The 27076-nt window shown below is 44.0% G+C and overlaps 1 protein-coding gene across 1 annotated transcript in view; it reads left to right on the top strand.

The window, feature by feature from the left end:
- RASA3 (RAS p21 protein activator 3) overlaps nt 1-27076 on the top strand; it is a 202628-nt gene that overhangs the window by 66536 nt on the left and 109016 nt on the right. Inside the window, exon 2 of the mRNA XM_015411759.1 lies at nt 6216-6333. Coding sequence (XP_015267245.1) covers nt 6216-6333 — 118 coding nt within the window. The remainder of the gene's footprint in view (nt 1-6215; nt 6334-27076) is intronic.

The raw sequence follows: 27076 nt of genomic DNA, 5'->3' as shown, positions 1-27076 counted from the left end.
AGAAAATGAGATCACAGTTCCGTGCTGTTAACCATCGATATCAAGAACAGTGTAAATGCTAAAATGGCATACCAGCTGTGAATGAGGAGTTTTGGATGGTATTTATGGGTCCAGTGTGCTGGTAGAAATGAAAGAACAAAGCAGGCTTTAAAGCTTTCTGCAATTTTTAAGGAAAAGACAATAAGACATGGGTAAAACTAGGAGGGAATCAACTTGTTTAACTCGCTCGTGTTAGTCTGAACTAGACGGATTGTTGAGCACAGGGAGATCTGCAGTGGAGAAGCTCAGATGAAAGCAATAGAAACAATCTTTCCATGCCTTTTTTAGAAACGTGATACTGGCTGTTCCACACTAGGACTCTTCTGCACTTCTTGGAGAATTCCTTTCCTGCAATCTGCTGCAAGTCAAATTAAAACTGTGGCTCCACATGGCATTTAATATAGCACTATAGCTCCCATAACTATGCCCCTCTCTGCAGACAAAAATCTTACTATATGTTTAAAAGCAAGTTCCATTCAGCACAGTTTCCTCTGTTCCTTTTAAATTTTGCTCCTTTGTTTTGTTTTGGTTTGTTTTTTTTACAGCTGCTTTATTCTCTGCTTAATTAGTTACTTTCTTTTCACTTGTCCTGGCCTAAATCAATCCTTAATTATCATTTCTTGTTGCTGGGGGTGGAGATTTTAAATTCTGCTTTTTCCTTTGCAGCCAAAGTGATTGTTGAATTAATGTTTAATGTATTGTTCATGATAGTAATTTTTAATCCCACAATTACAATAATAAAGAATGTAAAAGGAATAAATAATGAGTTATCTTTTTGCAGCCAGTTTTTTGGGGGGGAAAACGGAATATGGTCATTATAGGTCTGTTGAGGAACCAGAACCGATAATTAGGGATTTATTGAGAAATGCTGCCTGTGGGCAGGAAGTAGCTAATTAAGCAAAGAAATGATGCTGGCTGTGAAATAAAAGCTCAGAATTTAAAAGAGCAATGACTCTTGAGAAATTTTGGTAGCATTTTTTGTCACTCCAGACTAGACCACACAAATCAAGTCAGAAAAAAGAAAAGAGGGCAACCAGGAAACACAGGAGAGGGAAGCGCTTGGCATCGTTTGGCTTTACTACAAACACAAGTGATTGAATTAATGTTGATAGGGTTACCAACCTCTAGGTAGGGCCTGGAGGTCTGATACTATAGCCAGACAACAGAGATGAATTCTCCTGAAGAAAATGGCTCCTTTGGAGGATGAATATGGTATTATACCCCATGGAGGTCCCCCCCAAGCTCCACTCCCAAATCTCCCAACCCAGATTTGGCACCCCTGTGGTTCCAGAGTGAATGGCTAGTGTGGAAGCAAAGAGTGGTATATGATATTTCCAGAGTTTAGTGCTTCTTTAAGAGATGGGCCCTAAGTGAGCATGCTGTGAATCTGTTGAAAATATGTCCAAGTGGGGGGGAAAAGTCCATGTGAATTTTTCTGAAGAAGACTGTTGTGCAGGATACTAGATTTTGGTTTGTGATTTGTTATGTACAGATCCTTCCTTTGGAATGTGAAGGGATGTGAGCGATGGCATGGAGGAGGTGGGGTCAGGCAACCAAATTCAAAGGAGGACTGGATTTCTATGCTGCCTAAATAGTATAAAATATACAAATCTACTTGTGTTGTGGGATACATCCCCCACCCAATGGGACTCTGCAGCCTAAGAAAATGCTTCATTTAAAATAATACTATGCACATTGTCATGAATATCTTCCACTCTTCTTCTCTCTAACCCTGCTCAGCCCCAGTTTTCTTTTCGGCTCAAACTGATTTACCTCCTCATCAAAATCTAATCAGCTGTGATTGAAACGGGTTCATTTAAAAATGATTATGATTAAAATTACTGAATTTCTTTTAACTAGGATTATCCGTGTTGCCTCATTTCTAGATATTAAATAGGGCTAAAATCCATACTTTGTGTGTCTGTGTGTGTGTGTGCACGCGCACCTGCACACTCACTTGCCTCTAACTATTAAAAGGCAGGCAGTTTTAGATTTCTAAACCAGGTCATGTGTAGCCATCTGCATACTGATTCAACAGCCTCCACTCTAGGTTTTCAACTGACATGTTCTTAAATTCTGAGACTCAGAAAGGTGCAATTCCCATATGGGAAACGGAGCTTTGATTTTTATATGCTAGTTGATGAATTCATTGAACAATATTTATTACTCCCCGTTTATCAGTTATCAAAATTCTTATTTTTTCACTTAGATCTTACTTACAGCCATTTTCTCTAGGGGTTGTCAGATCAGTTGTAATTCCAGGAGAACTTCAGGCCTCTCATGGAGGCTGGCAAACCCTAGTAAATGTGGAACAAGCGTTCTGGCCTGTCTGCTCAAGGAAATCTTAGTGCAAGGCATTTGATGGCTATACCCAATAGCTGAATGGGTATTAGTATTATATCATCAATGCAAGAGGAGGACTGGAGTCAACACTACTAATATTACAGATAAGTGTGTATGGGGGATTGCAATACACAACACAAATGTAGTACCTCTAATGACTCTACCTACGACCTTAAGAAGTTCTTGTTTTGCAGTGAAGCCTTCTTAATTTGAGATAATCACAATAGTCAGTGGAAGTAGAAACAGTCTGAGCTTTCAGTGATCTCATTGCATAAGTATCCTGTTCTCAGACATTACTGAAAAGAGTGTTTCATCTCTCAAGATGACATGTACTTCCTTTCTTACTTACTGGTTTCTTAGAAAGTGGTCTTTTTCAGAGTTATTCTGGTTTCAGGCTTCAATGCAATAAAAGATTTCCGTATAATAGTCTTAACATTAATCTGCGACGGCACATTTGGATTTGGCTAATTTAAATATTTTGGGGAAACAGTCTTGAGTAAAACCGTAAAGTAAAAGTTGAAATAAGCGTCATTTGGAGATATTTGCTGGCTTTTTTTTACAGCTTTAGTTTGGAAGTGATATTTTCCTCAGGAAGTAGAGTTGCTAAACTCCAGGTGGTGGCTGGATATCTCCGGGGATTACAACTAATTTCCAGACGACAGAGGTCAGTTCACCTGGAGAAAATGGCTGCTTTGGATGGTGGACTCAATGGCATTATACCCTATTGAAGTCCCTCCCCTCTCCAAACATTGCTGTCCTCAGGCTCCACCCCCCAAATCTCCAGGTGTTCCCCAACTTGGAGCTAGCAACCCTATCAGGAAGATTCTGTTTCTGTTCAGATTTAACAACAGACTCTGGTTTGTCTTAATGGGGCTGAACCTTAGAAGTTCTTATGGTTTCAAGCTCCCGCTCTCCTTGTGGACATCTCAGACACTTAAGACTTCTGCATTCTCAGCAAAGCATAGATGACCTGATATCCACATTCGTAGGCAAGAGATCAAGACTCAGTGTGTCTTCAGTCACTGAATTGCATAAGAAGGAAGGAAACTGTTTTATTTCACTTTTGAAGGGAAATGGTCAGGTAGGTGTCAGGTTTAGGACTTTGAAGGTGAACCGGCAACAGGAATGAGGTAACTTTGTATAAATATAAACAGATAGTTTGTCACAAACAAGTAGCTGTTTAATTACAGTTCTTTAAAACTGAGGAGGAAGTTTTCTTGTTAGTCTCTGCTGAAATAAACAAGCATAAGCTTCTTTGTCTCAAAAATAATTAAGTTGGTGAAGGCAGGAACATTCACACAAGTTCCAGTGTACCTTCTTAACCACTTGATAGGAATAATTTCCCCCTTTACTAGGAGCTATTTTTCTCAGGGAAGGGCCACTCATCCCATGTCCTTAACTCAGGATCCTTCTTTATCCTCTCCCTCTGCTTAACTCCCCTTCATTCTCAACTGTCATGCTTAACTGTCACTCCTAACTGCCACTCTCAGCTGTAGAATTCCGTATGAATCGCCTGTCACTCAAGGTTCTTTGACCAAGTTAAAACTTTAACCGTTTACTGGCCATTACTGATACCAACTTCATTTAAGGTACTGGTATTTTAAAGCTCTTCACTACCTGGCACTACCTCATCCATGAGGATGTGTCTACTAGGGATGGGCATGAACTGGGAAAATGGAGGTTCATGGTTCATGAGACCCCACGAATCAAGACAAAATTCCTCCACTTCATGAACTGGTTTGAGGTTCGTGGTTCATGATGGAGCACACTCGCAAAAGCCATTTAAGGGGTTCCCTTTAAATGGCTTTTGCAAGCTGCAGCACGACTCACAGATGAACTGAGAAGAAATTTAAATCCCTTCCCAGTTCACTTGCTGGGTCCCAGTGTGGTGGTGGCATGACTCAGCGAGTCAACTGAGAAGGGATTTAAATCCCTCCTCAGTTATCTTGCAAGGAGGGGCGCGAAATGGATGGGTTAAATGGCTGCCGGACATCTTAGCCTAACTGACGGGTGGACCCACCAATTAGGATTAATTGGCCAGCAGCCATAAAACTGGTTGGGTTTAATAGCTGCCAGCCAGATGCCAGTCCCCATGCTAGCTCCAGAATGTCTGCCCACATGAACCCCCCTGGGAGGTTTGTTGGGCTTGTGAAGGAGCCAGCAAACTTCAGCAAATAAACCACTCTAGCAGACCCTTGTGGGCACAGGAGAAGTCAGCGAAGACAAGGGAAGTTCAGCAGCCCTGCCCTCTGCTCTCTACATTCAGAGGCAGCTTGGAAGGGTGAGGACAGGTGGGGGCAGAGAGGAGGGAGAGAAGAGAGCTGTGGGCCAGATTAAAGCACTGGGCAGTCCAACTCCATTCCGCGGGCTGTATGTTTGACCCCCCCAGAACTAGATATTTGGTCTCATGGCTATGGTAGTAAGTAGATTAGTGCATCTTCTGATGTTACCTTTAGGGCATTGGAGCCATTGCCATGTGGTTTCCCTCATACTGTGAAGAGAATGCTAGAAACCTTAGGTTGGGGGTCACGTGTGAAGAGTCCGTGGCATAGTACCATCTCTTGGGACATAACCCCATTTTCTGGAAGAGGTGATAGAGCAGCTCCCATGCTGTAAAATAATGTACAAAGAAACCCTGACATTCTAATATTGGCCATTAACAAACAAAGGATGAGGTTACATATTAAAGCCTGGGTGACATTTTAAATTATATGCCTAATACTGTACTGGAAATCAAATATGATATTTTAAAAATTGCTTCACTGGTTAACATTTCTCTAGCTCTTCCGTTCTATTATAAAATGCGTCATTTTAGGATTTTGTTTGTTTCTTAGTAAGAACAAATGTTGCAAAGCTTAAACCTGTGTGTGGTGTCTTTGTTCAATACTTACTGTACTATTATTATTATTTTTTATTATTAAGCCACTTTTCTCATTGAGACTTGAGGCAGAGGGTTCCCAGGTCTCCTCATTCCGCTGGCGGGGGGATTTGGAGTGCATTCTGGGGTGGGCAGGGATGTCATGCAATGTCCCCGATGTGATGATGTCACCCAAAAGTGACATCATTGCATTGGGGATGTTGTGTGGGGATGCTCTGTTATTTGGGCTAAACTCTATGGTTTTTTCACCCTCAAAACCATAGAGTTTGCATACAGCATCCCCCCTGACGTCCCTGACATGATGATGTCAATTCCGGTTGACGTCATCATGTTCCTATTTAAGGGAGGGGTTTCTCCCATCTGCCAGCTGGTCTGCAGTGGAGGGAAGCCCCCGAAACCGGGGGATCCCCTGCCCCGAACTGGGAGCTGGCAACCCTAGGTGGATTACAATACATGGATAGCGATTCAATTAGAGAGCAAGGGCCTTCAATAAACAATAGAGTAGGACTAGGATATCAGGACTAGAAAGCAATGCAAACAAAAAAAATGTCTAAAGTAAATGAACCAAATTTACAAATATCGTATGTGTTCTTGTTCATGCATTTCCTGATAATTTCACATGGTGGAAGGAGGGGTAGGCTCTCTCCCTTCCACCCCACAGAATGAGCCAGTGCCTCTATCCAAACATCTGATCATGTGGAGGCCTTTTTTCTGGGCTCTGTGTGTGGGGGCGTGGTGTGTGTGTGGAAACACTAATCTGAATTATTATCAGGGATCTGAATAGAGCTCTTACCTCATATGGTGATGGTACATTCAATAAAAACAACAGCAAGTATGAATTAAGAAAACTTGATGCCTAGCTTTCAGAAGTTAGAAAACTGTTAACTCCAAAATTTATTCATGAATTAAGTTTGACTTAATGAGTTTATAATTTTGACTTCTGCTTTGTCTTTAGGAGAAGCCAAAAACCTTCCTACCTATCCAGGGCCAAACAAGATGAGAGATTGCTACTGTACTGTAAACCTGGACCAGGAAGAAGTTTTCAGGACCAAAATTGTGGAGAAATCACTATGGTAACTAACATTTATTGAATCATAGAGACCCCCCTTTTTTCTCTAACAGTTTTCTGCTGTATTCTGATATTTTGTGGTAAATACTTCAGCAGGTTTCCCTCTAAACTTGACTTCCTGTCACATCTTTTTCCTCCAACTATAGAAGACATTAAGGAGCTGCGGTGGCTCTAGTGGTTAAGACGCTGAACTGCAGGCTGTGGAAGGTCAGTAGTTCAGCAGTTCGAGACCCGGGTGCCGCATGATGGAGTGAGCTCCCATCTCTAGTTCCAGCTCCTGCCAACCTAGCAGTTCGAAAGCAAGAAATCGCAAGTAGATAAATAGGTACCACTTTGGTGGGAAGGTAACAGCGTTCCGTGCGCCTTGGTGTTTAGTCATGCCGGCCACATGACCACGGAAACGTCTTCGGACAGCGCTGGCTCTTCAGCTTTGAAACGGGGATGAGCACTGTAATCCTAGAGTCGGATTCGACTGGCTTTCGAGCAAGGGAACCTTTACCTTTATAGAAGACATTATTTTCCTGAAAGCACACATTGATTTCTCAACAGAAGGTTCACAGATAATGTAGCTCTTTGAATCTACATAGATTCTGCTTTTCTACCTCCTCCATCAAACCTCTTGTGCACAATGAGATAAGAGATTTCGCTTTCACACATGTGAAATAATCCAGTTTCAACCCACTTTGGCAACCATTTGCAAGTGGATTTTGCCATTTCACACTGTAAAATCCAGTTGCAAAGTGCACTGAAAGTGGATTGAAAGTGTGTTATTTAGTGTGTGTGAAAGCATCATAGACCTTGGCCTGGCACACTGCCTTCCCCATTCCTGTCCTCCTCACCATGCATGAAAGGTAGCAGCTGTATCAGAAGATCCACATTCAGATAAATTCAGGGGGTTGTTATAATGGATGTCCTAGGTACTACATACCATGTAACAGATTGCAGTGTTTCCCTAGCTCCAGCTGTGCTTTCTCTTCATGCCTAGTGCTTCTGAACCCACAGAGATACACCGGCCCTGGTCACACTGGGGGAAATAGGCGCGGCCAAAGTGCAGTTTTTCTGAGCCGCACCAAAAGAGACGCGCGGCGGTGGGATCAGACAGATCCCTCCCCGCCACGGTCAGAGGAAGCCACGGACTGGAGAGCGAGGCAAGCTTGCTGCGCATGTGTGTGCATGCGCAGTTCGGCAGGACCTCGCATGCTGTGGGAGAGACGGGCGCGCGGGCGATCAGACGGCCATCCCTGCAGCGGATTTTCAGGTAGGTAGTAGTGTTTTCTAGGTGTTTTTTTTTAATGCGCCGTTTCACCCGGAAGGGACAGGTGCGCGCCGCTTCCCAGATGTTGCGGTGTGATCGTGCCCACTTGATGCGCCCCTGATCCATCCCTCTTGCGGGGCAAATCCTCCCGTGTGACCGGGACCACCATGGATAGTTTTCTTCCGCCACCATCTAGGACAGTTCCTAAACTTTATTTGACAGACTGCTTCAGCTCAGCCCATATTACATCCCCCTGAACGCGAGTCTATGCTTGTGTGAATAAAAGGGCCAGCCTTCCTATTCTTCAGGTTGATATGGTGAAGTAATGTAAAATGGCTGCAGACAAGGGAAGGATGATGCAACAAGTAGTTGAAAGCCAGAGTATAAATTACACAACTTTATTTTTCAGTGAGCACACAACTAAACACCCAGGGAAATCCATAAAAGGATGAAAAGTACCAAAAACAGAAAGCAAAAGGAAAACACAGCTTCTTGTTGTCTAAAATCTTTATCTTCAGAACATCTCCCTGCCTGAAGAAAGATCAGGTTTACTTCCCAGCAGGGAAAAACACGACAAAGGGTTTCTTCCTTGGAACCTTTATTGCGAGGGTTCGGCTAGAGAAGGGAATTACCTTTTTGGATCAGTGAAGAAAGTGGGGTGTCTGATCAAAACTCCCAAGTGGGGGATAGGACAGGGAGGTCTCCTGGGGTACTCGTTACCACCTATATCTGAGCCCAATATTCATTTCCAATGTCAAAGTGCAAAGAGATTGAAAACTATCCTCTGATTGGTTCCTTTCTCCTTTAATTTGCACAGGGTATTTACGATAAACCTTTTCAGTTTTAGCTCTGCCATTTAATCTTTGCATCAGGACTTCCTTTAATTTATGGAGATAAGCAGCTATATTGCCATGCTAGCCTTGAAGGCTTATGCATGTGGTACTTGGAAATAAATCCAGTTGAAATGAATGGGATTTACTTCCAAGTAAAGATGGTTAGGGTTGAGGTGAGAGGTTGTGACCCTAAGCACAGTCACTTGGGAGTGTTCTAACGAACACTTGCAAATACAGGTGTCTAGTGGGTTTTTAATTGCCCCTTGAATCTCTCTCCCTCTCTTTCTCTCTCGTTCAGAATACAGAAGCTGTATGGGGAGCATTTTTACAATTTGAAGATCATTAAAATCTCTCCAAGAAGGGTTTATTGTCTTCATTGACGTCACTTTGCTGGACTAATCCAATAACCCTTTCCTATGGAGAAAATAAGTCCTTTGAGGCAAGAGGGAAGAGCAGCAAGGCTATTTTAGGCATTCCTATAAACGTGAAGGGGTGCATTGAGGCTCCTCTGCAATCAAATGGTGGCAGTGTTTATGTGGACAAAACACTGTTTAGCTCCAAGATATGAACAACACACGTTTCCTTTTGTCTTAGCATCGTATCTGTCTCTGCAGAATATCCTTCCCTACTTGCTTGGTAACCAGATCTGTACAGCTATTCCCCTGAGCACCCTCTGTGAGGAGAAAGGGAATTGGGGGGGGGACGGACGTGAGCAGAGGCAGTAGAGAGGGAGAGAATGTACCTGAATGGAGCCTTTGCACAGATTGTCATGTGGAAAAAACAGGAATTCTCACCAGCCTGTCTGCTCTCTCCCAATAAACTGTTGTTGGAGATCTTCCTGATCTCCAGTCTGCAGCCCACCTTCAGTATCTCATCAACACCGAGGACCTTCTCTCCACTCTCTCTCTCAGATTCCACACTGTTTCTCATCTCCACCTCCCCAGTCTAATTTGTAATTGATTTAATTGACAATCCCTCGTGCCACCACGGAGACATTCCGCAGTCTGCATTTCTTCCATGTCTGCATGTCATTCTCATGAGCACCCTTTGTGAAAAGAAAGGGAAGTGTGGGGTGGGGTTGGGTTGAGGGCACATGAGCATAAGCTGTAGAGAGGGAATGTTTGTACTTGAACTGCCTCTCCATTGAATTTTATGGGGGTGTTTTTTGGTTTTTTTACTTGGCATTTTTTATGACTGATTCCCAAGTCAAAAGTTGAGCTGACAATGAGAGGAAAAAAAGGTAAATGCAACTTATAAGTGGCCCATTTTCTAAGGGGTGAACATTCTTATTCCCCCACCCACTCTTGCCTGAGAAGGAAAGCATTATTCAGGTTGCCTGTTTCTGCTTGCAAGAAGAGCTGAGTCGATTTAGGCTACAATTAAGGATAGTTATGCTCTGTTGACTTCAGGACTGAAGCGCACACATTTGTCTGTGCACAGAATGGGCATAACTGGGTGTTGGAGTAGGAGGCCTCTGCAAAGTGTAGTAAGAGGAAGCGGCCAAAATATAGAGATTTACTTCTCTGCTTGATTGTTGGGTCATTCTGATTAATAACGCTCAATGAAAGCAAATACAAGAATGTAATACAAATAATGGGAAAAGCTGGCTTTTCTGCAAAACTCTTGCTTACTCTCAGATTCTTTGCCCCCAAATGAAGCAAGGCATGTGCCATTTCATTAGCTTACATCCCTTACTCACTTTGCTGCTCTCATCTGGATTTTCTTCCTCCCATTATTCTCTTTCTATTGTCAAGCGTTTGCCTGTGAGCTTTCTTAGGGCGGTGGTGATAAGGAGCCTATCCCCCACCCAGATATTTTGGATTACATTGAAAGCACTCTGTACATTAGAACTCAAGAATAGTAGAAAGCAGAAGAGGTCATTTCGGGGGGGATCGCAGTTCCCCCGGGTGAGGTACGGGGGGGCGCAGGGCACATGACGAAGCCCCGCCCCCGGCTTCCGGCCGCCCCGCTTCTGGCCCTCATTCAGCCAGGAGGAGGCAGGAGAAGAGGGAGGGTAAGTTGCTTCCTCCCTGCCTCTCCCCACCCCTGCCTGCCTGGGGCCAGGGAGGGCCTTCGCGGGGCTTCCTTGCACTCCCGCCGGCCTTGCAGGTCCACCGCCAGGCCCCTCATGGGGCTCGGCAGTGGAGCAGCAAGGCTGGCGGTGGCGGCCGGGACCGTTGGGGGCGGGGTGTGTGGGACTGACACATTCCTTGCCATCTACTGCGCGCAGTGGGGTTTTTTTGTTTGTTCCCAAGGTAAACTGATGCAGTCATTTCTATCAGTGTAAGTTAGTTGTGAGCATAAATCTGTGTTCCACTCCAGAACTCTAACCAATTATTGGCTTCATAGGATGGTATGGAATATGATCGTCAAGCAGAACGTGTTCCATCCTTGAGAGATGGAAAGGCTGTTTTCTGATTCCTTTCAGAACTTTGTTCATAACTTAACTCGAATGATTTTCTTAATGTTGCACTTCAGTGGGGTAGATTGCAAAAGCACAGGCATTTCTCACTGAGCCAGAACCAATACTTGAAGGTTCTAAACCCTATTACGTGTTCTATTAAATGTTGACATGGGCTTGCTTAGTACTGTTCAATCAGGGTTTGAGCATGACGGGAGGGTGACTGCTACGATTGTCAGTCAAGGCCTGTTGTTTTCCCAGAATTGCAACTGGCCCCCAAACTACAGAGATCAGTTCCCCTGGAAGCTCCACCCCCAAATCTCCAGGAATCTCCCTACCTGGAGTTGTCAACCTTGGGGACCATACATAATGATCACAATGAGTAATCATGTTTGTGCTCATCACAGATTAATAGAACCCATGAAGACTAATGAATTTATTTAATCATTTGTACCCTACATTGCTCCCCAAAGGGTCCCAACTCCCAAGACGGCTTAGAACAACAACATACACAGGACTTAGGCTTGCCAGCCTCCAAGTCTAGGTGGGGGATCCCCTAGTTTTGGGGGCTCTGCTCCACTGCAGACCAGCTGGCAGGTGGAGAAGTCCTGAACCTAAACAAGGACGTCACCATGCAATGTCCCTGACGCAATGACGTTACCCAGAAGTAACATCATCGCGTCAGGAATATCATAGGGGACGATTTGGTATTTGGACAAACTCTATGGTTTTGAGGGTGAAAAAACTATAGAGTTTCACCCAAATACCAGAGTGTCTCTGTGCGACATCCCCAATGTGATGACATCACTTCCAGGTGACATCATCATATTGGAGACATCATGTGACGTCCCCGCCCACCCCTGGAAGCTGGCAACCCTAACAGGACTATATACAAAGCAGCAGACTTCATCCGGGGGCGGGGGAGGACACAGAGGGTCCTGAACTCATAGATCAAAAGTCTGGGCTGTGAGCCACAGCCCATGAGCCCTTTGGCTCTTGCCTTTCCCCTTGTGCCATGGCCAAGCTTAATAGGTACACATTGTCAGCAAGATGGTGCAGCTGGTAATGGTGTTCCCTTCTCTGGTTCCTCCTGGTGAACAGAGGTTGCAGCCCTGAGGCCTGTGTAGGAAATCTTTTTACTGGTTATTGTATAATAATAATAAGATGACAACAACAAACTAGAACTGTGTTGGGTCCAAATAACTGTGAGCAAAATGGAAATAGTTGCTAGTTTTTGTGTACAAGCTTACCCCTGAATCCACACAATGCTATAATAGGAGAAAGTTCTATAGCTGCCCACATGCATTCACTTGTGCAAGAGACAATGCAAGCAGAAGAAGATTTTCGTAGCACACTGTAGTGTGATGAGTACAACAATCCTCAGGTTCAACAGTATTTGAAAAGCACAAAATATAATAAGGAATCACTTCTTTACACAGAGAATGATTAAAATATGGAATTACTGTCTGAGGATGTTGTGATGGCCACAGGAATAAACAGCTTTAAAAGGGGGTTAGATAGACCTATCATCCATGAATCTATCCATGGCTACCATCTACGGTGACTGAGCAGAACCTCCATGTTCAGAGGCTCTATACCTCTGAATCCTGGAGCCAGGAGGCAACATCAGGGGAAGGTCTCAGCCTCTATGCCCTGTTGTTGACCATCCAGAGGAACTGGTTGGCCACTGTATGAGACAGGATGCTGGACTAGATGGACCACTGGTCTGATCCAGCAGGGCTCTTCTTATGTTCACATTTGTATGCAGTGCAAAAATACTGGTAATGATAGGTAATAATTTATAAATCCGTACCTTATGGATTTATCTAGATTAGGCAAAAACAGTAAACTCACTCAGTAAGCTTGATGGACTGGATGTTGACTCATTTTATTGCAATATTTTCATGTTTGACATTTTCCAAATCAGATTATTTTTCAGATCTGATTTTTTCCTTGTTAGTTAAAATGCACTTCCAGTGCCAAGCTGCCCCATGGGGACAGTCAGAGGCTTCTGTACTGTCACTTTTTCCTTGTCCTTCCATCTTAATTACTTCCTGTTCTCTCTCCCACAGCAGGCATCGATGAATCAATTAATTATCAGCTCTTGTTCCTTTGGGGGGACATGGCTTTGTATTGAACCACAGCTACTTATCTTTAAAAAATATATTAGTATTTCATAATTGCACAATTACGATGATAAACAAAAAAAACCCCCCCAAATGATCCATGACTTTGGCTTGTTACACAGTAAAAATTAGCACTTAAGCCCTTTTTCCTCAAAGAGAACAAAAACTGATAAACATTTATTTCATGAGCATTTAAGCGAACTGGGAAACATCGGGGAAGATTAATTATGCAGTTCGAAAGCAAGAAATTGCAAGTAGATAAATAGGTACCACTTCAGTGAGAAGGTAGCAGCGTTCCGTGCACCTTGGTGTTTAGTCATGCCAGCCACATGACCACGGAAACGTCTTCGGACAGTGCTGGCTCTTCAGCTTTGAAACGGAGATGAGCACCGCAACCCTAGAGTCGGATTCGACTGGCTTTCGAGCAAGGGAACCTTTACCTTTAATTATGCTGGAAAATGAAGGAACAAAGAAAAATCACAGGTAGAAACAGAATTTTGATGAAGAGTGTTACTTTCAGATCAATAGGCAGTAAGGTCTTGTCTCTAGTGGTAAGTTTTCATGGGGAATATGGCATTATATTAAATGCTGTGCGGAAGCTCTGTTTCCATAATGCTTGCCGCTGAATGTGCAGGAGAGGATCGTCAAGTAGTGCAAAAAGGTTGTCATGAGGAGACACTCGTGACTGAACTGAATTTTCTTCATCCCAGCCTAATACACGAACTGTGACTGGAAGCACTTTCAAGTAAACGTGCTGAAGGATTTGGGCTATATAAGATTTGCATTGTGTGTATATAAGGTTTGGTAGAATTGTTTGTATACATGCACCTATAAATGTTGAAATACGTGCCTCTGTGCTGTAAGATGATATCTTACAAAATTAGGTTTTATTCACATATTGGGACTTCAGCTAGAAAACATCACAGTGTTGTCTATTTTTGCCTTTATGTATTATGCACACAGTTTGGATGTTAAGGTCTGAAACACCAGTCATAAGAATTCGTACACATTCACTAATGAAGTAGGCAGGCCTAAATATGGTACTTTTTTTCTTTGTAACTGATTTTTCAGGCGTGTGTTCTAGCTGGACCGTCTTCTAGAGGAAAAAAAGGTGTTGAGAAATATTGGATAAGGCTGCAGCTGCAGTTTCTGCCTCCTGCTTCATTTCAATGGCTCTGCTTGGCTCTGGACCAGATCCTAATGCCAAGGGGCAAACTGTTCATAAAGGTGTGTCACAACAGGGTTAGAAATAGTTGAAATACCTGGGAACTGGTATCAAATATTTAGGAGCCAGCTCCATAGAGAGCTGAGTGAATACTTAAACGAGGAGATGTCTTAATGAGCCCTAGCACCTGGATTTTTCCAACCCTGCATTACTAACTCTTTTTCTGAAGAAGTGTGCTTATACCAAGAATTAATATACCACTGGACTCACACTTTGTTTTGTTGCTTTGAACCAACACAGCTACCAGACTCTTTCTCCCATAGTCTGTCTCTAGTAGGAAAGATGGAGAAGTGAGTGAGAGAAAGAATCCAAAACAAGGTTGAAGGTGTGGGTGGGAATGGACATAGTACTGCAAGCCTTTGTAAAACACTAGTGTTTGGTATTTTGAATAGCTTGGTTCCCTCCTCACCAAAACACACACATAATACCTGTCCTTTCCAAGAGGGCTTCATTATAAGCTTTTGTAGAATTAACAGAGGGAAAATATATCAGTCAATGTTTTAAAGAGATATTTTTTCCTCCTGTCAGTACAGATTAAAGATATTTTTGGTCATAGATGAGTTTGGCTTTTGCTTAGTAAAGTAAAAATTGAAAGGTGTCAAGATGACCTTTATGTAAATTCAAAATGTTTGTCCTTGTGAGCTCATAAACACACAGATATGGAATGGACAAAGGGTGTGCTTTTTCTATTCAGTACTGAAAGCTCAAATGTAGTGGCAGAGATGGCTAATTAATGGTGTAATCCTATGCCGAGCAGTCTAAATCCATTGAAATCAATGGGCTTAGACTGGGGTAACTCTGAACAGACATAGAAATGTGTCTATCTCCTCTACCCCCTTTTCCCCCATTTTCCATTAGAATTGTAAAATGAAGAGACAGTTGGCAGATCATCAGTGAAAGTTATGGACTCTTCCAGCTACTTCTAGGTGGAATTCTCCTGTGTCAATACATTTTGTGTGTTTGTTAATGCCAGGGGTATCTAAGATGTCAGTTAGTATTTTGTTTTGGGCCTGATTCAGAGTTAACATGAAACTGTGTTTTATTTTAACAATGGCTAGTTTTGTGAAATCAAGATAGCTTGAGGACAAGCATTCAAAATGTGAGTTTGGTTTAACGAATGCTGCCTTTATTATTGTCTTTCTTCGGACATGAAATTGAGCAAACTCCAGAGGATGACGGAGAACAGGAGGGCCTGGCATGATGTGGTCCATGGGGTCGTGAAGAGTCGGACTTGTCTGTGCGACTGAACAACAACGGCCCTGTTCACATGGAGGATTTGCCATGGGAGAGCGACAATTGCATGGTGGATTATCCGGGCGCGATCACATTGCATTTGCAACATCTGGGAAGTGGAGCACACCCGTGGCATACTGCTGAAAATGTGTGATTAAAAACTACCTGCTTGAAGGTACTAGCAACCGGTTTGCCACGGGCTGCCTCTGGAGTCCCTCAGTGTGATCGCGCCGACCGCAGCTTTTCCCTCTGGCCCCTTGTTGATGCGCAGGCGTGGAGGGAAGGAACCGTGGCGTGCCGCCGATTCATGGGATCGCGTTATGGCAGCTCTAATTGTGGCGGCGCACAAAGCCCCGCCTCCCCCCCACGATATCCGGCCCATGTGACCGGGGCCAACAACTCTTCCCTTGCCTCTCCCACAGAGACCTGGCTAGTATCCTGGGTCTGCACTGTGGCAAAGGCAGCACTGATCAACAAGTTAGGATTAAGCCAGAATGTCTGCATTTGTGTGTCATGTGAAATCACAGATTACTGTGTTGAATAAATCAACATCGAACTCCAGTTTTGGAATTTAGTTAGATGTTCCCCAGCTAACCATCTTTGGTGGCGAGGCCCACATTTGGATGATCACACTAAACCACAGTTAGCTTAATTAAACAATGGTTTCATGTGACATCTGAACTACCTTTTTGTGTGTTAAAGGTGGTGTAGAGATACTGTTACATAATTATTTAATGTATGTTTCCCTACTGTCTTCTGTCATCTTGAGATCTTCTCCCATAGTACCATTGTTTTAATATTTTGAAGTACTGAAAAGGTACTAGCACTTAAAAATCAAAAAGGCACAAGTCCCACAGTTTAAAGACCGAACAGACACAGAGAAAAGAAGGGATATAGATGGAAGAGGAAGTTTGTCAAGGGCCAGCTTGGGGGAACGAGGAAGAGAGTGTGAAGATGAAAATTGCTAGTATAAGAGTAAATAAGAGTATAAGAGTAAATAAAGGGTTGGATCCAGTGCTGCATTTCAGTGGGCACAAGGGCTTTTGTCCATGGACCAGTTATGATCTCAGCTGTGCCCTCCTATGGCAGCCCAAAGTTCCATTTGAAATCCTGTACCTGGGGATCCTTTCTCCTCGAAGGACAGGATTTCAGAGGGCATTTTTGACTGCCACAGGAGGCAAGAAAGGCATACTCTTGTGAGTGGAAGTCCCTGCACCAGTGGAAGCATTGCTGTAGATCCAATCCCTTTATGTCAGCATTCTGTATATGTTTGTTTGGTTTCTTATTTTCAAAGCACCCCAGCATTTTAACACCAGAACTCCATGTTATGTGTGTGATTTTTATATCTTCTGGGTCTCTTCCTTTTGATCTGAGCCCCATTGAACTAGCTGGATATGCCTTTTGATGCATAAGGGAATCTGCATCCCTATGGATCTACCAGTTTCTATGCATGGCTAGTAAGAGCTGGATTGAGCCATGGTGCGTGAATGCAAGTTCTCCGATACAAGGAGTTGTATAAGGAACTCGGTATGCACATTTATTTGCTCTTGTATTTTTTGTGCTATTCATACTGTGATGTGAACTCTCGTCTTGGTTCATCCAAAAAAGATGAATCAGGCATTTCCAAACATTGTGGATCAGTGAGAGGATGTAAAAGCATTTTAATTGCTTTGTTTTTGAAGACATTTACAATCCATATGTAAGAGATCTGGCTTGGGATATTGTGTTATTAGTCACTGTACGTTTCCCCCCACTTTATCCCAAAGGGGAATAGTTTAGTAACAATCAACTATGCATTTGTAATTTCTCAGTACTGAGAATGAGATGCAGTGTTTCACATCTTCTAAGCTGAGCAAATAATTGTAGTCTGAATGGTGTGAGACGGTATTTTGCAAATGCATTCTAAACATGATTAAAGGGTTTTAAGTGTTTCAGTTTGGGTTCAAGTTTATCTCAAGACAGCACAAACCATTTATTCTAGAACAGAATTTCCTAGGCTTCAGCAGGCATGTTTGTTCACTTTTATCCTTAAATTTCTAAAATTCATCATCTTACAGATTCAGAAAACTAACTGAAAAATTCAGTTAAGGCATGAGATTTTCCACACCCACATATATAATAATTTTCAATTATTGAACCTGATTAATACCTCCATTAAGCTTGATGATCACTTTTTTAAAAGTAGGTTTTTCAAGACTGTGGGGGGGAAAGATCCCCTGATGGAGGGGATAAAGCAGTAAACCTTGAACAAGGAGTTGGTTTGTAGATCAGGAGATGATGAGTAAACAGATTTGTCTGGTATTATAGGATGGGCGTGGAGAACCAGGGTAGCTGAGTAGTGTCAGTTGGATATGCAGCCTCTGAGTTCATCTACCTTTGCCATGGACTCACTAGACAGGATTCTGAAAACCCCCAGTGGCGTTTTGATTTGAGATGGATCTTTTCTGCTTTTTCCTTCATGCTACAGCTCTCTGCGGTCACTAGTGACCACTCAAGTGAACTGGGGAACCCTTGGAAATTGTGGCTGGGGGGTGGTCTATGTAAGTGCAGGGCTTTTTTTGTAGAAAAAGCCCAGCAGGAACTCATTAGCATAATAGGCCATACCCAACCAGGAACTCATTAGCATATTCGGCCACACCCATGACAGCACAGCTCATTAGCATATTAGGCCACACCCCTGTGGTACCAGAAGTGTGGTCATCCAGCCACACCCAACTTTTGCTTCTTATTCTGTTTACCTTGTTTGTTGTCAAAACCCAGGGCCTTTTTTTGGAGCAGGAACTCCTTTGCATGTTAGGCCACACACCCCTAATGTAGCCAATACTAATGAGTTCCTGCTGTTGGGTGTGGCCTCTTATGCTAGTGAGTTCCTGCTGGGTGTGGCCAACTTGGGAGCCAGCCGGAACTCCGTTCCTGTGGGTTCCTGCCCAAAAATAGCCCTGTGTAAGTGCAGTGGATCTCCACTTATGCAAGCTGAAGTACCTCCTCCTTGCCCAAAGGGAGGGCTGTTCGAGCCCATCTGTTTTGTGGCCCTCTACGCTGAGTTAGTGTGAGCTCCCAAGACTCCACAGCTTAGAGGGAGCATTGTTTGTGGCCCTCAATGTTTCCCCCCTTCTGTAGATGGGTAGTAAAACCAACTGTTGGGGAAGCAGACACAGTCAAAGAGCGCTATGTAGTTGTATCTTCAGTCCTTCTAGCCTGAATTTAAAATGTGTTTAACTCTAGTACTAACTTTTGTGTGGGCATGGCTCCCAAGCCTCGAACTGGGAGGACTGCTTCTGTGCTAGCTCTGTATGTGTGCATGTGTGTGTGTGTGATTGTGCATTGTGAAGTTGCAAGCGACTAATGGTGACCCCATGAAGTTCCACCTCATAGGGTTTTCAAGGTGAGAGATGAGCAGAGGTGGTTTGCCATCTGCATAGCAGCCTCCCCAATCTTCCTTGGTGGTCTCCCATCCAAGTATCGACCCTGTTTAGATCCAAATAGGATCAGGCTAGTCTGGGCTATTAGGGCTGCTAGCTCTGTAGAGACTGATAATTATGTGCCTGTGTATAAACTATTGTTTAAATAGAATGATGCAGGGTACAACTTACATTTGTACCTCTGAAATACCTTGAAACCATGTTTTGTAAACATGTAATTTCTGCATCTATAGGTGTCTGCATTTTATTTGTTTGGTCCTTCCTCTCTTTAGCTAAAAATGGTAACAAAGAGGTCTGTTTCTGCTATATAGGACTTGAATGGCAGTTTGAAAGTTTAAGCTGTGCTTGTTTCAGTTTTTGTTCTCAAAGATCTTGTCACCTACTTCTTTCTCTTTATTTTCTTTCACTTAAAATGTGAAGTGCTGCCAACGCTTGCTTAGAAAGCATCCCCCCCTGTCATTATACAATAAACTCTATACCCTCAGGCATATTGGCTTGATTAGAGTTCCCTCACAACCATCAACTACATACAGGCCTATTACGCATGGGTGTTTCCCCTCGCTTTCACTGTGCATGTCTGTCAGGTTTTCTTTGTCATTCTGCATTGATTTCTCTTCAGTGCACAGTTCAGATTTTTAGCACTCAGGTTTCCCCTCCGCCCTTTTGTTACCCCCTAGGAGGTCACTCCCTGCCAACATCGAGGTGATTCTGCCCACTCTGCACCTTCTGCCATTCTCTTCATCAGTGTACAATCTCCATTTCCCCCTCCTTTTTAAATTTTAAACTTTTTTTTTTACAAGTGACATGAGTCTGGCAATATGAGGATATCACTAGTCTCAGATTGCTGAATAAAAAAAATTAAATGATGGGGGAATGTTTAAAAGGAGTTGCATGGGGTTTTGTTCCCTGCTGGTATTGACTTGAAAGGGGGATTGGAAAGGAGGCAAATGGCAGCGTCCCCAGTGCAAAAAAAAAAAATGGGTTTCAGTGCTGCATGCGACAAAATAAATTGACATGAGATGTAAAGAGAGATAGGTGCTGGGATGGGAAGCCTAAAGCTTTGAAAACATTTTCCCCCTTAATGCTTTAGTGAACAAAGTTCTCTTGGGGGGAACCATTTTGGCAGTCTCTGGAAGCCTAACATTAAAATGGCAGCTGAGCCACATGGACCTTCTGTGAACCGCGAAACTTAAGAATTGGTTGGGATCGATCCGTTTGGATGGCATACATCCGAGAGTTCTGAAAGAACTCAAATGTGAACTTGTAGATCTCCTGACAAAGATATGTAATCTTTCCTTAAAATCTGCCTCCATTCCTGAGGATTGGAAGGTAGCTAATGTCACTCCCATCTTTAAAAAGGGTTCCAGAGGAGATCCGGGAAATTACAGGCCAGTCAGTCTGACGTCGATACCGGGTAAATTGGTGGAAACCATTATTAAGGAAAGAATTAGTAGGCACATAGATGAACAAAACCTATTGAGGCAGACTCAGCACGGTTTCTGTAAGGGAAGATCTTGTCTCACTAACCTGTTAGTGTTCTTTGAGGGGGTGAACAAACATGTGGACAAGGGGGATCCAATAGATTTTATTTACCTTGACTTCCAGAAAGCTTTTGATAAAGTTCCTCATCAAAGGCTCCTAAGTAAGCTCAAAAATCATGGGATAGAAGGATAAGTCCTTTTATGGATCAAAAACTGGCTAGTTCATAGAAAACAGAGAGTGAGTGTAGGTGGGCAATTTTCTCAGTGGAGGGTGGTAAGCAGTGGGGTACCGCAGGGATCAGTACTTGGTCCACTGCTTTTTAACTTGTTCATTAATGATTTGGAGATGGGAGTAAGCAGTGAAGTGGCTAAATTTGCGGATGATACAAAGTTGTTCAGGGTGGTGAAAACCAGTGAGGATTGTGAGGCACTCCAAGGGGATCTGTCAAGGATGGGCGAGTGGGCGTCAACATGGCAAATGGGGTTCAATGTGGCCAAGTGCAAGGTGATGCACATTGGAGCCAAAAATCCTAAATATAAATACACATTGATGGGGTCTGAACTGGCAGAGACTGAGCAAGAGAGAGATCTTGGAGTTGTAGTGGATAACTCACTGAAAATGTCGAGACAGTGTGTGACTGCAATAAAGAAGGCCAATGCTATGCTGGGGATTATTAGGAAGGGTATTGAAAACAGATCAGCCAATATAATAATGCCCCTATATAAATCAATGGTGAGACCTCATTTGGAATACTGTGTGCAGTTCTGGGCACCACACCTTAAAAAGGATATTATAGCTTTGGAAAAAGTGCAGAAAAGGGCAACTCGAATGATAAAAGGGTTGGAACACTTTCCCTATGAGGAAAGGTTAAAGTGCTTAGGGCTCTTTAGCTTGGAGAAAAGACGACTGAGGGGTGACATGATCGAGGTTTATAAGATTATGCATGGGAAAGAGCAGGTAAAGAAAGAGGTACTTTTCTCCCTTTCTCACAATACAAGAACTCGTGGGCACTCCATGAAACTGCAGAGCGGTCGGGTTAGAACGGATAAAAGGAAGTACTTCTTCACCCAAAGAGTGATTAACACATGGAATTCACTGCCACAGGAAGTGGTGGGTGCTACAAGCATGGACGGCTTCAAAAGGGAATTAGATAAGCATATGGAGCAGAGGTCCATCAGTGGCTATTAGCCACAAGGTATAGCTAGGGGCTCTGGGGCAAGTGATGCTCTGTCTTCTTGGTGCTTGGGGGGGGGTCAACAGTGGGAGGGCTTCTAATGTCCTGGCCCCACTGCTGGACCTCCTGATGGCACTGGTATTTCTGGCCACTGTGTGACACAGAGTGTTGGACTGGATGGGCCTTTGGCCTGATCCAACATTGGCGTCTCTTATGTTCTTATGGAGTAAGAGTGCAATCTGCACAGGACAGGTTTTTAAAAACTGCCATGATCACAGCCAATGTGCAGGATTAAATTAGAGAATCACAAAGAGGAAACCATGCAAATTTGCAAGGAAGGACAAAAAAATAGGATTACTATGCAGCTGTGCTAGGGTATACGCATTTTTTTTCAATTCAGTGGCACAAGACAAAAAAAGCTCTCCAGAGCTTCTGCCAGAGAACTCCTCCCCCATACAAAGTGTAGCCCTGTGCAAAGCATGGTGGAATTGCAGCCGACTTTGCACAGTCCCGTCCTCGCACACAAACACACACAAATGCTCACAATTTGCAGTGCCAGTGTCAGTGGGTTCTACCATGCATTCTGTACACTCAACATGTTTTCCCCATATTATGAGATCATGTGACTCTTTCCAATTTTTCATAGTGGCCAATAACACAGCAGATAATACCCTAGTGCTCAGCAATGCTCCCTCTAAACTGTGGAGTCTTGTGAGCAAAAATTCTACTTTGTGAGCTACTGGCTTTAAAGTTGTGAACGAGTGATTTGGCTATTGCATAGTTTGCTCTGGAGCCATCCTTTCTGAGCGAAGACAATAATGTGTGAGCCAAAGGTTTAAAAACTGCGCGCTAGCTCACACTAACTCAGCTTAAAGGGAACACTGGTGCTCAGCAGTATGGAAAATGGGACTTAGCAGCTGATTGTCAGTTTTAGAAAAAGTCTGGTCAGTTTCAGTAGTGGGTTTCCCCCCTTTGCCTGCCTTCCCTTCTGTTCCCTTTCATTTAGTGAACTAGCACTAAAATGCATTCCCCAAACCTGAACCACAAGGATTTAAATGGAAGGTGCTTGTTGGATGCTACTGCGCAGCTACAATAGGAAAATTGCATACATTTTTTTTTAAAAAAAACTTTGGACGTCACAAGTCACCTCAATTTAGAAAAATGTGGGTTTTTAAAATTGTAGCTGCAGAATAAATACACTGGAGGAAAAAGAGTGGTGCATAAGGTGGGCACTGAATCCAAAGTCAAAATTAAAGGCTTACTGTTTTGAAAATCTGCCAGAAGATGTGTGTGTCCAATGGGCTGCCGTCTCAGGGACTCTACTGTGGTGGGGATTTGCAGTTTAAGCAGAGATACTTCATTTCTTTAGACACTGATGATTTTTTCCCCTCCATAAGAGCTGTTTTATTGTGTCTGCTCCTAAAACTTGGAACTTAATTTCAACCTGGCGAATAAACCAGCAAAATTTACTAGCCCTCAAAAAAGGTCCACTAGAATGCTTGTCCATGCATATCTACATTAGTCATTTGCAGGGGTCGTTTTCTGCCAGAGCACCCTGGAGCAGCGCTCCGGCAGGAAGGAGCCCAGGCCCCACCCCCCATCTGCAGAGACACTCAGGGAGAGGGAGATTTAGATGTCTGGGTTCCTTGCCCGATCTTCTCCAGGTGCCCCGCAGCCTCAGGGCACCTGGAGATCTGGCAGGGAACCCAGGCATGACTGCCTTCCCCCCTAAGCCTCTCCGCTTTTGCAGAGAAACTGGGGGGAGGGGTTAAATGTCTGGGTTCCCAGGGAGAAGATTGGGCAGGGAACCCAGATACCTAACCGCAAAAGCTCCTGTACCTCTTTTTCTAGGAAATGACCCCTGGTCATTTGTGACACATTTTGGCAGCTTGAAAGGAGAAGATAATTCTCATCTGATCTACAATAGTGGCCTTGCCTTGTTACATAGACTATTATTGTTGGTCTGTATTTTCCCCACTTCTTCAAACAGCAGGAAGTTCCAGGGACAGTTCTTACCTGTGTCGGTTCCCTTGGGAGAAGAGAGCATGGGAGAGATACAACATTTTTGTAGCGTCTTGCTTTATTTACACAAGTACAAGTAGAGCACAGATGGAAGCACTTATACAGGGCAGCCGTTCCGCCACATCAGATCCCCAAAGAGAGAGAAAGGAATACTGCACCCCAAGGAGCTTTAGCCAACTCACAGAAGAGTCTTTCTCTGCCTCGCAGCTTCTCTCTCTGCCTGTTCCAGAATCTGAGCTGCTGTTTGTTCGTACACTGTGATGTACATCTGCCCCCTGCCTTCAGCTAGATTGAAGGGGTCACATCCTTGCCCAGTTCTCCTCTGATTTTGGAACCTGAGCAGTGCTGGCCCTAGTAAGTACTTGGATGGGAGAGCACCAAGGGAGTGCAGGCTTGCCACGCAGAGGCAGGCGATGGTAAACCACCTCTTGCCTTGAAAACCCTACAGGGTCATCATAGGTCAGCTGCAACTTGATGGCACTTTCCACCCCCTCCACATCCTCCAAGCCCTGATGGGTGCTTGGACAGTTGCCCCTCCTTTTTTCACAGGCTCTGGCTTCTCCCCGGGCATTCCAGTTTAGGCCAAGTCCATATGATCAGTTCAGACTCCACAATAATATTTATACCATTTATACCACAGGCAGGCTATTGGGCAAGTGGCTGTTCCCAGTCTTGAGTAAAGGCACCATAGGCTATCGCTTAATAAATGAAATGCTAGGTTGGCAGGAGCTGGGGCCCGAGACGGGAGCTCACTCTGTCACGCAGCATGAGGGTCTGGAACTGCTGAACTACTGACCTTCCGGTCTGCAGCTCAGATTGGCATATGATATTGTAATATGATCACAGTATGATCCAATGGCAAAGCACTAGATCTGGACCTGTGAGAGATGGGTTCCAATGCAGCTTCAGTTCTGGTCTCAACTAGGTACGTCTCTATCTGTTGCTCAGTTTCTGTTCTGCAGATGGAAGAACTAAGAACTCTTATCAGTAATGCTGCAATCCTAAGAACAGTTTCCTTGGATTAAGCCTCATTGACTAGAATGGAACTTGCTTCTGAGTAGACTTTCTTTGGACTGCTCCCCAAATGTATGTAGACTTCACAGTGTATAGCAGCTGCAACACAGGCTGTTTTAGCAGTGTTTCCTAAGCCGTTGTGCATGCAACTATTATTTAGAAGCTTCTGTAGTAACGAATACTATTTGTTGTTGTTCATTGTTGACATTCTTCGGATAGTTAACCCTCTCCTCTCAAACGTGACGGATAGATCACAGTGCTTGAGAGCCTTTGCTTCTGATGTCATGTTGCGATCCAGTTTGCACCAGTCCTCTTTCTTTCTATTCTTGAAAACAGGTGTTCAGACTTCACTTAGTTAAGTATGTCATACACTTTCATTCTGATATCTCCGTGTTCCGTGTGGTGTTGCATTGCACTCTTTTTCGTACCTTTCTAGTCCTCGTGGACTAGTATCTGGGGATTGTGCCTTACTGCTTTGTTCTCCCCACCTCCATTTTAGCCTCACAACAATGTTCCTGTGAAATAGATTAGGCTGGAAGAGAGTGAGTGACTGGCGCTGAGCTGCAGACCAGAAGGTCGGTAGTTCGGCAGTTCGAGACCCTAGTGCCGCATGACGGAGTGAGCTCCTGTCTCAGGTCCCGGCAAGTGTTTCCCTCTAAACTGAGTTAGTGTGAGCTAGCTCACAGTGCTTTAGCCTCCAGCTCACAATTTTTTGTCCTAGCTCAGGAAGGATGGCTCCAGAGCAAACTACTTTATGCAGCATCCAAGTTGCTCGCTCGAAACTTTAATAAATAAATAATGCCAGGAGCTCACAAAGTAGAATTTTTGCTCGCAAGACTCCACAGCTTATAGGGAGCATTGGTCCCAGCTCCTGCCAATCTAGCAGTTCGAAAGCAAGAAATTGCAAGTAGATAAATAGGTATCGCTTTGGTGGGAAGGTAACAGCGTTCTGTGCGCCTCGGCATTTAGTCGTGCTGGCCACATGACCATGGAAATGTCTTCGGACAGCGCTGGCTCTTTGGCTTGGAAACGCAGATGAGCATCGCCCCCTAGAGTTGGATTCGACTGGCTTTCGAGCAAGGGAAACCATCAGTGGCTATTAGCCACAAGGTATAGATAGGGACTCTGGGGCAAGTGATGCTCTGTCATCTTGGTGCTTGGGGGGGGGGGTCAACAGGGGGAGGGCTTCTAATGTCCTGGCCCCACTGGTGGACCTCCTGATGGCACCTGGTATTTCTGGCCACTGTGTGATACAGAGTGTTGGACGGGATGGGCCTTTGGCCTGATCCAACATTGGCATCTCTTATGTTCTTATGTTCTTACCTTTACTTCTAGATCCCAGTCTGACACTTTGACTACAGTGAACTATTGTAAAAATTGAAAGATAAGAGGGTGACTTGATCATTATGTAGTGATTTCATTCTGATGATCTCAGTGGAGTTTCTGTGCTACAAAAAAGTGGAATGCCAAGTGGGCGAGTTAAACCAAAGGCCTCACACCATTCAGCCAATGGTGGCGGTGGAAAGTGCTGTCAAGTTGCAGATGACTTACGGTGACCTGCAGTATTTTCAAGGCCAGAGTTGAACAGAGGTGGCTTGCCATTGCCTGCCTCTGCGTACCAATCTTAGACTGCCTTGGTGGTGCCCCATCAGAATACTAACTAGGGCTGACCTTGCTTACCTTCGGAGGAGGAGGAGGAGGAGACTGGATTTATACCCCGCCCTTCACTCGGAGTCTCAGAGCGGCTTACAAACTCCTTTCCCTTCCCCTCCCCACAACAGACACCCTGTGAGGGAGGTGGGGCTAAGAGAGCACTTTTGAGGACTGCGCTTTCAAAAACAGCTCTGACAGAACTATGGTGTGCCCAAGGTCATCTAGCAGCTGCAAGTGGAGGAGTGGGGAATCAAACCCGGTTCTCCTAGATTAGAGTCCGCACATTTATGCACTATACCAAACTGGCTAGCCTGCCATTGCATTCAGAGGAAGTCAAATGCTTCACCAGCATCATTGCTGATTCCGTGTTCAGTAAAGCTGCTTTTGACATTTGGGGCATCCTGGGTCATTGCATGGGATGTGGCAGGAGAGTTTGTAGAAGGCCAGGGATGAAAATCCCTCTCCCTCCCTCTACGGGAGCTCTTCTTGCTGTTCTTTGGATTCAAGCCTGAGTATTTGGGTGACTGAGTTTGAGTCCAGTGGCACCTTTAAGACCAACAAAGTTTAATTCTGGGTATAAGCTTTCATGTGCATGTATTTGAAGAAGTGTACACTGGACTCAAACTTTGCTCCGTTGTTTTGGACCAACACAGCTACCCACCTGGATCTATTTGGATGACTGCTATTTTTTAGTAATGTTCAGGTTTTCTTTTAAGCGACAGAATATTTTTAGGGATTTAAACAGCTAGGCTGGAAAGAAAAGGTGATAGTACTATCAGTATTGATTTGATTATTTTATTGTATTTATACAAAATGAAAGCAAAGCATACTACATGCACATGCAACACAAGATAATATCTCCAGTATGTGAGCACATTTACAGCTCTTTCATATTTCCTTTTACAAT

This window comes from Gekko japonicus, unplaced genomic scaffold (genome assembly GCF_001447785.1).
Source record: "Gekko japonicus isolate JY-2015 unplaced genomic scaffold, Gekko_japonicus_V1.1 scaffold247, whole genome shotgun sequence".
Taxonomy (NCBI): Eukaryota; Metazoa; Chordata; class Lepidosauria; order Squamata; family Gekkonidae; genus Gekko; species Gekko japonicus.
This window is presented reverse-complemented; position numbering and strand designations above follow the sequence as displayed.